The sequence below is a fragment of the Dipteris shenzhenensis genome, chromosome 26 (assembly GCF_047967505.1).
Source record: "Dipteris shenzhenensis isolate YYH24624 ecotype China chromosome 26, Dip_SZ_1.0, whole genome shotgun sequence".
Taxonomy (NCBI): Eukaryota; Viridiplantae; Streptophyta; class Polypodiopsida; order Gleicheniales; family Dipteridaceae; genus Dipteris; species Dipteris shenzhenensis.
The window spans coordinates 40,915,962-40,931,954 of record NC_141621.1 but is presented as its reverse complement, the minus strand read 5'-3'; the positions used below and the strand labels follow the sequence as shown (position 1 = coordinate 40,931,954).

Below are 15,993 nucleotides of genomic sequence, written 5' to 3'. Positions count from 1 at the left end.
CACCAGCGTCCCATCACCGGCTATGCACCAGCCAGGGGGACATGACATACGGAGGATTCCGCTCCGCTCCAGTCCTTTTCTTTTCATTGTTACATCCAAATGTATTTGATTATGTATGATCAGACTTAGGATTCAGCACGGGTGATGATGCTCATTTCAGTAGCTCCACCCTTACTGTGATTTGTATCAAGTTTTCTTTCAGTCTCATAGACCCATCAGTCTTCTAAAGACTCTAATAAAATTTCTTTCTTTCTTTCTTTCTTCCCCTATCATATCACTCCTAAGCATTTGCTTATGCCCTCTTTTGCTTAGCCTGTGAGAGCCGAGGGGTGGCCTAAGAGAGAGAGAGAGAGAGAATGAGGAAAATTTGTCGTCTGATTTTCAAGCAAGAAGTTATTCGTCAAAGACGCTAGTCGTCACTTTCACCAGTGAATTGTAAAACGTTGCCAATCTGTGTTAGTGAATTGTGTTGGAGATTGAATTCCAGGTGATTCCACATATGCACCCTATGTGATCTATAGGAGATTGAGTCAAAGGAGCACTTTCCCTGTGTACTATGAGATCCGGGGTCGTCACCGCTATCTTTTCACAGATGGGTTTGGACCCCTCTCCAGCCTCTTGGTTCACATGGATCAGAGACCTTTGGCGATCTTCATTCATGAGGCCGTATGACACAGACACTAGCTGCTCAGGACACATCGATGTGATCAGTGGGCTCAACCAAACTCCACCAAGAGCATTATCACCGAGTTTTTCAGTCAATAGCATGGAAAGGCAGTCTCCAAGGAGACGCATAGTCAAGGCTCAGAGCAAGAGACATGACTGAGCCGTCAGCATGTCAGTGCACAAATGAGGCTTGGATATCTTTCCTCCATGTTCGCCACACCGGGGACATAGCCAATGGGGGTGACATTGTCACCCGTTCGATGAAGAGCCATGGCTAGAAGACCCTGCACAATAAATGACGTCAGCACTCTATCACTAGTTTCATGCCAGCGTCGCAGCACCGATCACTATCAGAGCCTCTCTCTGTAAAGACCCTCTTATCCATTCTCAACCACCCTATGGACTTGGTTCCTCAGACAGCATACAGAAAAATGCCACAGTGATATACCAAACCGCAGTTTCCATCCTCTCCATGGGATCAGGAACTTAGTATTAGAGTTCGTGTTTGTATTTGTCTTGGGTGTGGATGCATGTTTAGTGGCTCCACCCATTCAACTAATTATATCTAATTTTTTCAGTCTCATAGACCCTTCAGTCTTTCAAAGACTTTAATAAACTTCCTTTCTTTCTTTCTCCATATCAGATGCCACAGCTGCTGCCGATACCTCTTCTAGGAGACCTATACATTGATGGGATTTCTTTTGAGACCCTCTTTGCTCCAGCCTAAGACAAGTTCGAGACTAGCTGCAGGTGAGGTGGGCACATTCACGATGTGACTTGTATGGGAAGGGAGTATTTCTTCTTCGCTCACCATGCCAGAGACATCCCAATCTGCTCCAACAGAGCACTGTATACTTAGTCTTGCTGTCACCTCTCTAAACAAAAACTAAAGTTTTTATAAATTCAAAATGATGTTGATGGAAGACTTTAACCACGAGACTAATGTTGTTAGGAAAAATCCTAGCAAAAATTTCGCTAGAACTAACCTATTTTGAAAAATCTGCTAATCTGTGAGACTATCAAGCAAGTGCCAACCCTCAAGAGCGTTTGATATAAGCTGTTCTACGGGAGCTTAAGCCTTAGACAAGCAACTTGTTGACCTTACAAGAAACTGCTTGGTACACTGTATCTTGCCGGAGCTTTCAAAGAGGATGCATGGGGTAGCTTCAGTGGCTGGTACATAGCTTACTATAAGCTGGGCAAGATGGCACCTGTGATTCCAATCGTGAAAAGCACAGAATTATTGGGCATGCTCTTGATCATTGGCTCACTGCAAGCTACAAGCCTCTGAAGCTTCTATCACAGCATGGACTCCTCACAGCCTTCCCATGTATTGATCATTTTTTAGGCCCCCTTACCAGGAAAGAGTCCACCAAAGATTAGGAGCTTGATGAGGATCTAAAGGCACCTTTGCACAGGTCTTTCCTTGTCCATCCTATTTGTGTAGGGAGGAGATAGAAAGACACTCCTCAATTTGGCATACCAAGGTCCAGGACTCAGAGGAAGATAGGTTGGAAGCCCACATGGCGCAAGTACGTTAGTTGGGCGCAGCGAAGCTGTGGCCCAATCAGCTCCTTAGAGTCCTGGAAGACCACATGGATGAGCAAGTCCCATAGTTTGTCACACCTAAGAGAAGCAGCTGAACAAAGTGTGGAAGGAATAGGATAGAACTTTACCATCAGATAATGTTTAAGCACAAATATGCAAGAAACGATGAATGGTTTTGCTCCAATACCTATCAACCAGTTTCTTGAAAAGAACTTACACAAGCATCTAATATATCGTTTCAACTGCTCTCAAAGTGGACAGTATGTTTCTTTAAAAATTTACTTGTCATGAAAGGGACTTGTATTAAGTATGAAATAAACAACCAAGAGCCAAGAACTCAAGGCATAGATACATCATGCAAAGCATGAGAAACAAATGGTACAAAGCGGAAATACCTAAAGATATGCAAAGCCTGAAAGAAATCAAGATTGTGGCTGAAAGTGCCCCACCATGCCAGTTAGTGAGGAATGCCTCTCCACACTCAAAGTGGTCTTTTGGCTGAAGCAGATCTCAAAGACCCCTGCATCATAGACGAGACGGCCACTAAGGTGTGTATAATATTTGTCCAATTGCTAGCCAAGGTGTGAGCAGGGGGCGGTCTAGACTCTAAAGCCTTTGTACATCTACATCTCCAAATGTGCCAGGCAGTAATGCTAGCAACAATCTCAAGTAGAGTTCTGTACTGAAAGGACAGAAACAGTGTCAAGACGAGAAAGCTCTACAAGATGCTGCTGAATCATCAAAGCCTGAAGAGACCTAGCCCTCATAAATTATCTGAGGCCATGGATAGTCTGTACTTGAAACTTAAAACTTTCAGAAAAAGAACAGATGCTAACAGTAGGATTGCAGAAAAACAAGCCAAATTTTGTATGCAGACCATTTTCAAAAGTATTTTTAAACCGCCTGTCCAAATCTGATTGCAAACCCAAAATCCATGCAGTAGCAACTTACCAGGCGCCACACTATGTTACGTCCACCATCATCACCATTCTCAATGGCATCTCGCAAAGCCCCTGGAAGGATTCTCCAAAACTCATTCACAAATTCATTGCCTTTGCGTCTGCTGTTCTGCAAAATATCATTAGCAAGATACAGAAACGGTACTCTCTGCTGCATGGGAAGTTCATGAAACTGTTTGCTCCATGTCTCAACAACCTGTGATGCTTTATTCCGGTGAAAAATGCACCAGTGTGACAAAGCTGAAAATTGCAAAGGAACGTTATGGAAACACTTATCAATAGAAGATATCAAGAGCAGAACACAAAAATACTTCTTGGTGCATCCCTATCAATGTGAGAACAACTTTGCAACTAGTCAAGACAGAACACCTTCCAAGTCCCACTATATTCTGAATCCATTTTACATGATTATCACTAATAATCATATTCGAAGAAGAAAAGGAATATAAACTGCAACCATCAACATGAAATTACAGACCTGAAACATTCACAGGTCAACCTTGCAGCTAAATCATTCAAGGTAGGATAAATTGAAGTTGTTAGGAATAACATCACACCATAACCCCAGAAAAACTACAGCAACAAGCTCTAAGAGGCCGCGGATTTGGGAAGGGGGGGGGGCACGGAACCCATAAAACTAACACACTCTTTCAGGAACCAACTACAACTTCAATAAAAAGCTTTGATCCACGAAGAGCGTTTCACAAATGCAAGGTCCTCTCCTATAGATTTATTCAAAATGTCAAGCAAAACCATTGGCCCAACAAAATCACTTAAAAGCCATGCACCAAAGGCGGGCAAATTTCACATTAAACATGAATAAGCAATAGTAAACTTTGATAAAGTTAGATATCCGCACAGCACACTCCAACTAAAATAACTATAGCAAATATGACAGATAACGAAATCAGGCATATGACCAAATTAAAATATAAGATGAAAATAAAAGAAACCTTTGACCGATCTGTGCAAGCAATAAATCAGAACAAAAGATACTCTCAATGCTCTGCCGTGAGTTGTTGAGATTTGAAAGCTTGTCAGCCAAGATTTGAACGTTGAAAACACTGTTCATCCCTCTCGATTTTTGGGCAGTGGGCACAACCAAATCATTACACGACTAACTGCATCAAAGACATTAGGAGAAGAGAAAAGTTTCAGGGTTACGATAGTGTATTTACTACCACCTGGAATTGTAAATACTAGCAAAAAGGAACAAGCACCCACGTAGGACCCAATTTCATATAACCTTCCATACAGGCCACAATCAAAGTGCCTCTATTTCTAAACACAGATTTTGTAAATGCTTTCAGTCATCTATGTCAATTCAGCTATAAATGGTACTTACACAAGCATTTTAAAAGATACATTGGATCACCTGAAAGAGTTCCACAATACTTCAGGAAAGTAGAAAATCTCACAGAACTCTCAAAACACTAAATTCTTTGAAACAGTAAATACTTCATAAATTTACATCACAACAGCCACAAGTTGCAACAGACCAGCAAACCCCAAACTTCAAAATTGCAAATATGGGACTTTCAAATATTCAAAAGAGAGAGAAGGTTGAATTCCTGGATCCACCAATGTATGTGGAATTATAATAGGCATCAGTATGACAGACAAAATGTGCAGCCTCAATCATTAAGTAATGAAAATCCCTCTATGTCATTACATGTCACCGTAACTGAGTAGATCCAAAATTGAACATAGAGACCTAATTACCCAAGTTCGAGACAAAGCCAAGAGTGCTACTAATGTAGATGCCATCCCAACTATCCATGAGTATGTGACCACGTATCCCTGTGTAAATTGTTGGGGCTCCTCATATACATGGATGCATATGCAATGCTGCATCCGTTTCTCCTTTGAAGCATTACATTCGTTGGCAATTCCACTGTGATCTCATCCCAGTTCATGTGAAGAATCTCTCCAAGGATCTTTTCAGTCATAGCTGTCTAAGACGTTTTTGCACATAATCTAAGATCTCACACTGCCGAGTAGATAGTTAACTCTGCTTTTTTGTGTGCATTGAGGCCATTCAATCCTCTCACAATCACCTAAAATGCAGCCCAGTGAGAGGACTTTAACCGTGCATTAAGGAAAGATTTTAAGCAATGGCTAACTTCATCTTACTAGGAGACCAACTTATGCTTTCTTGTGCTATTGTACAACCAGAATCCTTGTAGGAGGTCCTATAAATGACCATTGCCAATTATACCACAGAAGGCACTCCCTATGTAGTGATCCATCCACACCATCTGTGAGTCTGCTTAGCATCCTTATACCGAATATCAACTACAAAAACTGTAATTAACGATGAAGGAAAGTAAAACAATGTCTTCTTCTTGCAATCAAGTGGGATCCCTAATACACCGTCAAGGCTGCAGGAGCTGATTCTGTAACCTCATAAGCACTAAAAAGCCCTACTAAATAGCACAAGCACTTCATTTCTGCAGCTTCTTGATCCAAGAGGCTGGCCACTTGCAAGAGCACGATACAGAAGCACCCAGCCATCAACTTGCAAGCAAGCTCCGGTCTCTATTTGCACTGCCAGTAGCTTAGACGACTACAAAACCACTTGCTGCGGCCAGGAAAGGCCCTGGCTAATGTAAAACAAATGGCAAGCATGATGATTTGATGTGGGATCTATTCGGGAGAAGTAGGGATTTAGAGTCGATGTAGGCAAGACTTGGTGGTGTAGGCAAGAAAGAGGTGGGAGGTGGTTGGACTTGATACCGTGTTTTTAAAACAAGGAGACTCAAGGAGGTTGAAACGAAAGCATGGCTTCAAGGATGAAGAGAATCAACAAAATGTCTCATACACAAATCTTCTCCTACCATTAGATGAAACAAATACATGCTTATAGCCTCATGGGCTTCACGCACACCTCATTACGCACATCTCTCATTACCTCATCCCCTACATCATTCCTTATCCTCATCCACCCTAGTCCACACTATTCTATCATCCAATCACAATCATCACCTCACAGGGACTCTCATCCTTAACAAGGTACTCTACCCATGCACACAAATCACCCACCTTACCTGCATAATTCTCAACATTAACATCCATATTAGCATCAGTATAAGCATCAGAATAGTCTCTAAATCAATGTGGGTCAAATCTTGATCGGGTGTAGTTATTTGTGAACTATTTTAAAGGCACACCACTTATCTAATTGGGATTGGGATCATGATGACCTGTACCAATGATGCGCTCATTGGTTTTTTATGACATCAAAGGTCACTAGTGGCATTACATTGGCAGGTCCCAATTTTCAGCCTAAAATCAAATTTCACCAACACCATCAGCCTTGACTTTGCTATTGTTGGTTTCATCAGAAAATCATGCCACATGGAGGTTACAATGTGCTTTTGCCACAACCATGATCGTTTTTTATAAAGGGCACATGGCACTGTGCATGCCATAGTGCACTACTTCAAGTGCAAGTATCAAGAGGGGCAGTTCAAAGAAACCTCACCATATACACTCAAAACTTGGTTCAATGGCAGCAAAAGTTATTGACATAATGGTAGAAAATAGGAGGCAACTAGTGAATATGTATTTGTGTGCCACTCCATGAGTAGAATTAGTCCCCTCCCCTAGATGGACCATAGCATCTGTAACATCATTGCAGAGCAACTACACCTTGATGTTGGCTTTTGAGTAAATGGGGATCAAGCATGTTTCAATCTGAGGAGGAGGGATAAGAGGCATAGTCCTACAATAGAACACAAGATAGAAGATTTCTTAAGGAGCTAAGCTTGCATGCAAATAAATGCATTGCTTAAACTTATGCTTACATTGTTGCAATGGGTGAGATGAGGACTAAAAGATGTTGGAAGAATTATTCGTCCTATCCGTCTTTGTGGGTGTTAAGCGTACTCACATCCAAGGATTGGAGCCTCCAACAAGGTAAGGACCTCAACTCAACAAGATTTCAAAGTCAACCTAGCCCTGACACTCTTCAACGCAGGATTCGAATGAGCAATGATTTTCTAGCCTCATGATTCAAGTGCAAAGGATGGCATGCCATGAGCTACAAAGAACATTCATTAAAGCTGTACAGGGTATTTACAAAGCTGTATGGACCTGCAACAAGCGCAATTAATGTTGTAAGGATTCCATACAGGCCATTTATGAAAACGGATTTGTTCGGAGGATGTATGGATCTGCTATACCAACATTTAATGCTGTGAGGCCTGCCTCAAGGTTCGTGCCAACGTTTCAAAGGTGTTTTCTTGCTGTCTAGTGCTGCGTGCCGGTTGTTGAAGACTTTGAAGCTTGTTGTAGTGATCCGAAGGTCTCTCCTTGAGCCCATTCCTTCTCATTTGGCTTTCCCTTGCTTCGGGCTGCGAGTTTCCCTCCATTGGATCCCTCTCCTCTCATCTCGAAGCGTTCTCCTCCTCGTGGGAGCACTTTCTTTTGCTATAACTCTCATTTCCAGCCCTCTCTTGGCATCTCTCATTGCCATTTGTTGTCCTCATCACTTCTCCTTCAAGGGTGAATCATTTGGAGCCTTTTCCTTGCTATATTTTCGGGCTACATCATTGGTTGGTGCATTTGCCTTGAATTTTAGAACCATGACTAGCAGCAAGGATGATTTGTTTGGGATGCTTGGGGCTGAGGACAAGCTTGATGGCACAAATTACCCCATGTGGGCATACATGATGGGGCATGTTTTGGTTGCCAAGAATTTGTGGAATATTGTTTTAGGCGCTACAGTGAGGCCTACTCGTAATGCAGCTTCTAGTGCTACAGCTACTACCTCTGGTCCTACAGGTATTGCTTCAGGCTCATTTGGTGAGAGTCTAATGCTACTTCTGGAGCAGTTGTATCTTCTACTGCATGTATTTTGCCTCCTACTTAGGAGCAGATTAAGTGGGATGGCCGTGATGCCAAAGCACATGCCTTCATTGCTCTTTCAGTTAAAAGGGTCATTATCCCTCATATCCGGTCTAGCAAGACAGCAAAGCAAATTCTTATATCAGGTGCGGAATGAGGTGAGGGTTGCCTATTTCCGCAAGCAGTTGAAGACTTGAAGCTTGAAGAGGGTGGTAATATGGATGCCTATCTTACCAGTGTGAAGGATTTGAAAGAGCAATTCGCTAACATAACATTGATGAGGTGGTGCCTGATTCTCAGCTTGTTTCTAATGCCCTTGATGGGTTTCCTGACTCTTATCAGGGCTTTGCTACTACATTGAGGTTGGTTGCAGGTAGCAATGCCAAACATTATCCATTTGACCAGCCGGTTGCCCCTTTAGAAGAAACAAAGCCGTGCGAACCACAATGTTTCTATGGCTAGTGATCAAGCCTTTGCTGCCTAGCATAAAAGATAAGAAGAAGAAAGAGAGATGCAACTATGAAACCTAGGCATGACATTTCTGAATGCAGGAAGCAAATTGCATCTGAGAAGAAGAAGAAAGAGCCTGGTCTTGCAGTATCCAGTTCTCCTAGTCCAGATGATCGACATGAAACCACTAACTTTGCACAAGACTAGCATTAGGCTTTTCTTGTTACATGTCGGTATAATCCTGATGTTCATGATGTTTGTGATGCCTGCATGGCAGTTTCTGATGTATCTAATGCCTTGTTCTTTGATAGTGGTGCTAGCAAGCACATTACTTCCTACACGAAGTTATTTGGCTCACTTGAGCATGCATCTAAGGGGGGGACAGTCACATGTGCCAATAATGCATCATATACAGTGAAAGGCATTGGGCAAGTTGCTCTTACTTATGTTTCTAGAGGTCTAGTCACTCTAGAGAATGTGCTTTATGCTCCTGGCATTCGCAAGAACCTCATCTCTATTTCAGCCATAGCTACTTGTGGCTATCAGGTTCTCTTTGATGGCAGTGTATGATACTACACATGCCTTTACCATGGTCTTGACTGGGACATTGACTAGAGGGCTGTATAGACTTGATGCCTATGACAGATGCTTGAATGATGCTAGACTTGCATATGCAGATGCAGATGCAGATGCCTTTACTGTTGATTCTTCTATCATGGCATATACCCATTTGTGGCATGAGAGGTTTGGACACCTCAACTTTGGGGCTTTGGTGAAGCTACATAAGGATGGTATGGTTGTTGATCTTCCCAAAATGCATATGCCTTCAAAGCATGTTTGTGGTCCTTACAGAAGAAAGGGGTCACCTTCAGATGGAAGGATCAGGAAATTGCAGCCTTTGAGGAACTCAAAGAGAAGTTATGCTCAGACCCCGTGATTATTCTACCAGTCCTACAAAACCATTTGATGTCCATTGTGATGCTTGTGGACATAGAATTGGAGGTGTGCTTATGCAGGATGGAAGAGTTGTGGCTGCAAACTTGAGGAGTATGCATAATTTCTGTAGAGGCCCTTAGTGGAGTGGAGAGGACAAGGGAATTATGATTATGCATAGTCAAAGTATAATGAGAGTGGCACTCAAAACATATGAGAGCAGGGTTCTCAGTGATACAAAGTACCACATGCAGGTTTATGAACAGGAGATGTTGGCTGTTATTCATGCACTTACCACCTGGAAGCATTAACTTTTGGGTGCTGATTTTTATGTGCAGACAGACCATCAGTCCCTGAGGTACTTTCTCACTCAGAGGAAGCTGTCCGAGAAGCACATGCGGTGGGCCAATTTTCTTTCTATGTTCCATTTTCAGATTGTGCATGTGCCAGACAATAAAAATGAGGTAGCAGATGCTCTTTCAAGGAAGCCACATCCAAATGCAGTGTCTAAAAAGCCTCTAGTTTCAGCAGTGACCATTTCATATCACAATGAATTGGATGACATGTAGATCAATATGCAAATGATGCTGATTTTTCACAGGTACATGAACAGCTTGTGGCTGGGCAGAAGCATGACCATTATGCCCTCAAGAATGGTTTTATGATGATGCATGGAAGACTCTGTGTCACCAAGCAGCTTAGGCACAAGGTTCTCACAAAAAGTCATGCTCCGCCATACGCTGGTCATAGAGGTGTTGAGGCTACAATTAAGGCTGTGGAACACTATTTTTATTGGCCTACGTTGAGAAAGGATGTGGATGCCTTGTCAAGACATGTATCACTTCCCAGAAGGTGAAATATGATAGGCAAAAGCCAACAGGGCTGTTGCATCCTTTGCCTATTCCAGATAGGCCCTGGCAGAGTATTGCCATGGATTTCATATTTGATTTGCCTCGTACATCCAGTGGACATGATGGGATATGGACTATAATTTGCAGATTCAGCAAACAAGCCCATTTCATTCCAGTGAAGAAAAATATTACAGCAGATCAAATGGCAAGACTTTTTATGTCACATGTGTTCAAACATCATGGGATGCCTCAATCAATTGTTAGTGACAGAGATCCCAAGATGACTAGTCTTTTCTAGAGAAGTATTTTCGAAAACACTGGTACGTACGTCTCTGAATTTTTCGTCCTCTTTTCATCGAGAGTATGGGCAGTCTGAAGAGGTGAATTCCACAGCCCTGGATCTCCTCGAGTGCTATGTTTCAGATCAGCAATCAAAATGGGAGCAGTTTTTGCCACTTGTTAAGTTTGCATACAACAATACGGTGCATTCTTCCACAGGAAAAGCACCCTTCGAAATTGTGGCAGGGGAACACAAGGTTCCACCCATCTTGCATACGAAGGAGAAGATTTTTGAAGCGGACAGGTTTGTGGAAAGTCTGGATGTTGCCTATCAGAAGGTTAAATCAGCCCTCCAGAAAAGCAAGGACAAGCACAAAAGGGCAGCAGATAAGCACCGCCGTGAAATGATCCTAAAAGAAGGAGATTGGGTGCTGCTGCGCTTTCAGAAAGCACGACTAAAGAAGATGAAAGGCAAGGATAAAGTGTACACTAAGTTGAAGATGCGGTACTATGGTCCTTTCCAAGTTTGGCACCGATAAATGATGTAGCTTACAAGTTGAAGCTACCGGATAACTGGACCATTCATAATACCTTTCATGTTAGTTTGTTGAAACCTTTGCAAGGTGAAGTGCAAGATGATATGCTCCATGAGGATCAGCCCGAGGTTGAAGAGCTTAATGAGGTACTTGTTCCTGAGCAGATTTTGGCACACTCTGACAGGAAAGTAGGGAGTCGCACTCAGCGTTGCTACTTGGTAAAGTTTAAGAATTATTCAGTGCTGGATGCAAAGTGGTTGGAGGAAGGTGACCTGGCAGATTCACCTGAGCTAGTGCAGCTCTATTTAGATGCATTCTAGCTTATGCCGACTGCGGTCAAGGGACATACAGGTTCAGCCGAGCATTAGTCTGGAGCAGTACGTGGTGCTCAAGAGGGGGGTCACGCCTCCACCTCCTCAGGATGGACAGCTCACAAGATATCATCCGGTCGCTTGGTGATACTTCATGTTCACTCGAGGTGCTGTTGGCTAACAGTAATTCTGCCATGAGACCCTTATGATGACTATACTAGTCACTCCAGTTGGTTATGCCTAGACTTATGGATGGATTCACGTGCTCTCCTAGACTATATGTTCATGGCCAGTTGTATATCATTGGAAGGGTTATTCGTGCCCTCTCTCTTTCATTGTTATTTGCTGTAATTTGGAGCAGCAAACCATTATGTTTGCTGTTTCAAGAGGGGGGTATTAAACCGGCCTCTAATCACTCAAAGGGCAGTGGAACTAAACCTTTAATCACTTCACCACTTATTCACAGCTCACATATATCACAACCATTAACCATTGCATGATCACCATTTGGCATTTACCCATTTTTTTCACAAACAAAACCACTGAAAAAGGGATTGCGGCTAGAATGCCCCTGCTCAACAAACATAGACAAGTGCACCCGATTGGCCCCAAACACCGTGGCGCCCCTTTCGGTATTTCTTTATATTTCACAGTGAAATGATTACAAGTTGCATCTGGGAGACCTTCCCTGCAACTAAAAATGCAGCCCCAATTCACTAAGCCTTCGCAACGCTTTCAAGCATGGAACGCCATCACATAAGTGCACTTAACCCATAGGCTCAACCCAAAGGCATTCTCTTTTCCGAGTGCAATTCCATTGGCTGTCTAGATGCAATCACACTGCACCCCAGCTGCACTCTCTTTGAGTGGTTTCCAGATGGCATTCACAAAGCTTTTCAAAGCTCCAAAATAAAATCAGCAAAGTACCTAACCAAAGAATGACTCATGTAGCACTGCCTGGGCACCTGTGAGCCAAGGAGGAGGCGGCACACAAGGCCAACCAATAGCTTATGGCAAAAAGAAATTGCAGTAGCAAAATCACAACTCACCAAGCCCTAAAAACTCGAACCAAGTCCTCAATCGCCAAGAGGACCTAGTAGCCAATGCCCAATTGCATTCTCAGCCAAAGAGGAGTGCAAAGGCGTGAAGAAAGAGCATTTACAAGAGCCGACCAGCAAGAATTCCACTGAAGAATGCGAAAAGAAGCACTTCTGTCGCGAAGAAATGGGAGTTCTTGGGCTCAAAAGAAGCGTGCTTCAGATAGGAATGCATTAAGAAGGTTTTGGAGAAGTTTCATCGCCGGAAAGTCCTCCAAAACTGAGAAAAACCAGTCAACCAGCGCGTGGGACCACTCGAAATTCAACAGAAAGCTGTAGCTTTGCAAGAGGAGAGGCCTAGGAGGCGGTAGAAGCAAAAAGGTCCAGAAAAAGCCACTTTTGTAAATTCGACCAGCAAAAGAAGTGCTCAGCTCTGCCCGTTCTACCAAACGCACGGAGGGAAAAGCATATCACTACGAAGGGGAAGCAGAGGGGAAGCCATCGGGCCAAATGGAAGTCGAGGAATCCAAACAGGTGAGGAGTTATGAAGAAAAACGGAATTCAATTGAAGGAGGCTGAAAAACCAGTCCAAAATCTCGACAAAGGGAGAAGATGAGAGAGAAAACCACACATGTGAAGTTTAGAAGGCCCAGGAAGGGCACAGGAGCATGTAGAAGGCACTAGAGCCACCTCGAACTCTAGGGGGGCCACTGAAGGTACATGGCCCTCTAGGGGGCCCATTAAAAGTGCCACATCATCATTTCCCAACAACCACTCTTTTAATTCCTTGGAATGCCTTTGGGCCTAGGGATTAATTACGCTTATGTGCTGGGTACCATGCCGCGCTTAATTACACATTATTAAGCCCACGCTTGGACTTTTAAAACCAAAGTTGTCATGGTCTTGTAGTACATTAAAGTACTTAGAATTTCACGCCCCCGTGACATACCCCTCTTGAAATAGCAAACCACAATTTGCTGCCCCAAAACATAGGAGTGAGCATGAAATATAGCATAAAAGAGTATACAAGAAAGCCGCAGCTATAGTATACAGAGACATTGAAAATATCTAGGAGAGGCATGCATCCATCCATATACACTGCTCAAAATCTATGTGATCCTCGGCGATCAATAGTCAAGATGCATCCATATCATTAAGTCTCACAGCAGAAATACTGACAGCTCAGTATCTCGGATGAAAAATACAATGTCATCAAGTGACCTCATAAAATCACGGTGAGCCCATCTGTACTGAGGGAGTGGAGGTGCTACCCCCCTCTCGAACACCAGGTAATGCTCCAGACGCTCGCTCTGTTGAACTACCTGTAGGAGCCCGGACCGCAGTCGGCTCTAATTGGAAAGCATCAAGGTAAAGCTGCAATATCCCAGGTGAATCTGCCAGTTCACCTTCCTTCATCCATTTCGCATCAAGTGCACCAAGAGCTCGCAACCAACCTCTAGAATCCCAAAAAACCCCTGGTTAAGGAAAGCCCCAAACTTCAGCCTGCCTGGAATGAAAACAGGCCGCTCAATGCTGAAGCAGAAAGCTCCGCCAATGTCTGGGAGCAGCCCAGGAACTCAGCTCCCTGGAACATGAGCAGAACAGCCCCGGAGAGGGCCCTGAAGCAGCCCAGCCTGAAGCGCAAGGGAGGGGCAGACAACAGCTACTATCGGCCTAAAGGGCGACCTAGATGGTAGCCTGAAGGGGCGCGACCAGCAGCAGCCAGCAGGACCAGCAGGGTGCGACCAGCAACAGCCAGTCAGGCTGTAGGGGGGGGGTCACAACGCGAGCGGGCTGAAGGGGGGGCACGACCACCAGGAACGACCAGCAGCAACCAGGTGCGGCAGCAGGCTGAAGGGGAACGCAACGCGAGCTGAAGGGGTGGGCGACCTGAGGGCGCTGCCAAGGGACCCTGCGCGGCCAAGGCAGCAGGGGCGATGCCACAAGGGAGCAGGGCGCGGGGGACAGGGACCCTGCGCGGCCAAGGCAGCAGGGCGCGGCCAAGGTGCAGGGCGCGGCCAAGGGCTGTGTGATGGCGACGGGCGATGGTGGGCAGTAGCAAGCGGGAGCTCCTCCAATCGACTCCCTGTCCTAAAAAATACCCACTCTGCTGTAATTGTTGCTGTAATTCCCCTATGTCCTGCATATGGAGGAGAACGACTTTCCATTATAACTTTCTGTCGCATCTGATCAATGACACAGAGTCGTCCATGCATCAAAACGAAACCCTCTTTCAACATATAGTGATCATGCCTTTGACCATCAGAAAGCTGAACATAAATAGTTGAAAAATCAGCATCATTAACATATTGATCTTTCATCACATCTAACACATTGTTGTAAGCAATGCTCACTGCTGAAACATTGGGTTTCTTGGAGACTGCTTCAGGCTGTGGTTTCCTGGAAAGTGCATCAGCCACGACATTTTTGTTACCCGGCACATGTACAATTTGAAAATGAAACATTGAGAGGAAGTTAGCCCATCTCATGTGCTTTTCAGATAATTTTCTCTGCATGAGAAAATATCTAAGTGACTGATGATCTGTCTGCACATAAAAATCAGCTCCAAGAAGGTTATGTTTCCATGTGGTCAAAGCATGTATCACTGCTAACATTTCCTTTTCGTATGTCTGCAAGTACAATTCAGCATCTTTGAGAACTCTACTCTCATATGCAACCACTCTGCCATCCTGCATCAAAGTGCCTCCTATGCTGTTCCCACATGCATCACAAGTTACAGCAAAGGGTTTTGCAAGATCTAGCAAGATAATAACGGGTTCAGAACACAACTTTTGTTTCAGCTCTTCAAAAGCTGCATTTTCCTTTGGTCCCCACCGAAACGGTACAGCTTTCTTTTGTAAAGCATGCAAGGGAGAAGCAATTTCTGCAAAGTACTTTATAAACCTCCGATAGTATGAACACAACCCAAGAAAGCTTCTGACTTCATGCAGATTTTTCAAAATTGGCCAACTCCTTATGGCCTCAACTTTTGCAAGATCCATCTTGACTCCATCCTTCGACACTATATGACCGAGAAAATGAATCTCATGCATAAAGAACTCACTTTTCTTGGTGTTTATTAATAGCTTGTGTCTTTTCAACTCTTGAAACACAATAGTGAGATGTTTCATGTGCTCATGCTCATTTTTAGAGAACACAATGATGTCATCGAAGAAAGTGCCCACAAACTTTCTGTGTGCTCTAAAAATTTTGTCCATCATTCTATTGAAAGTGGCAGGTGCATTAGTCAAACCAAAAGGCATCACAAGGAACTCATATAAGCCAAATGAAGTGCGGAAGGCAGTCTTGTAGACATCTTCAGGCCGTATCCTTATCTGATGGTATCCACTTTTAAGGTCAATACGACTGAAAATTAAGAAACCTTCCAACCGATCCAATATATCATCAATGCGTGGAATTGGAAAACGGTTCTTAATTGTGACTTTATTCAAAGCCCTATAATCAATACACATTCTCCAACTGCCATCCTTCTTTTGCACAAGCAACATAGGGGAACAGTAAGGAGAATTACTTGGCTGTATTAATTCCTTTTCCAAGAGTTCCTTCACTTGTGA

General features: G+C 43.7%; 1 protein-coding gene across 6 annotated transcripts in view; it reads right to left on the bottom strand.

The window, feature by feature from the left end:
- LOC147885075 (uncharacterized) overlaps nt 1-15,993 on the bottom strand; it is a 103,256-nt gene that overhangs the window by 71,693 nt on the left and 15,570 nt on the right. For all 6 annotated transcript variants that reach the window (XM_087397703.1, XM_087397704.1, XM_087397700.1 and 3 more), the window contains 2 exons: nt 4,170-4,294; nt 3,166-3,413 (listed from right to left, as the gene is read on the bottom strand). In XM_087397703.1, the coding sequence (XP_087253829.1) occupies nt 3,166-3,413; nt 4,170-4,245 (324 nt within the window). In that variant the 5' untranslated portion in view covers nt 4,246-4,294. The remainder of the gene's footprint in view (nt 1-3,165; nt 3,414-4,169; nt 4,295-15,993) is intronic.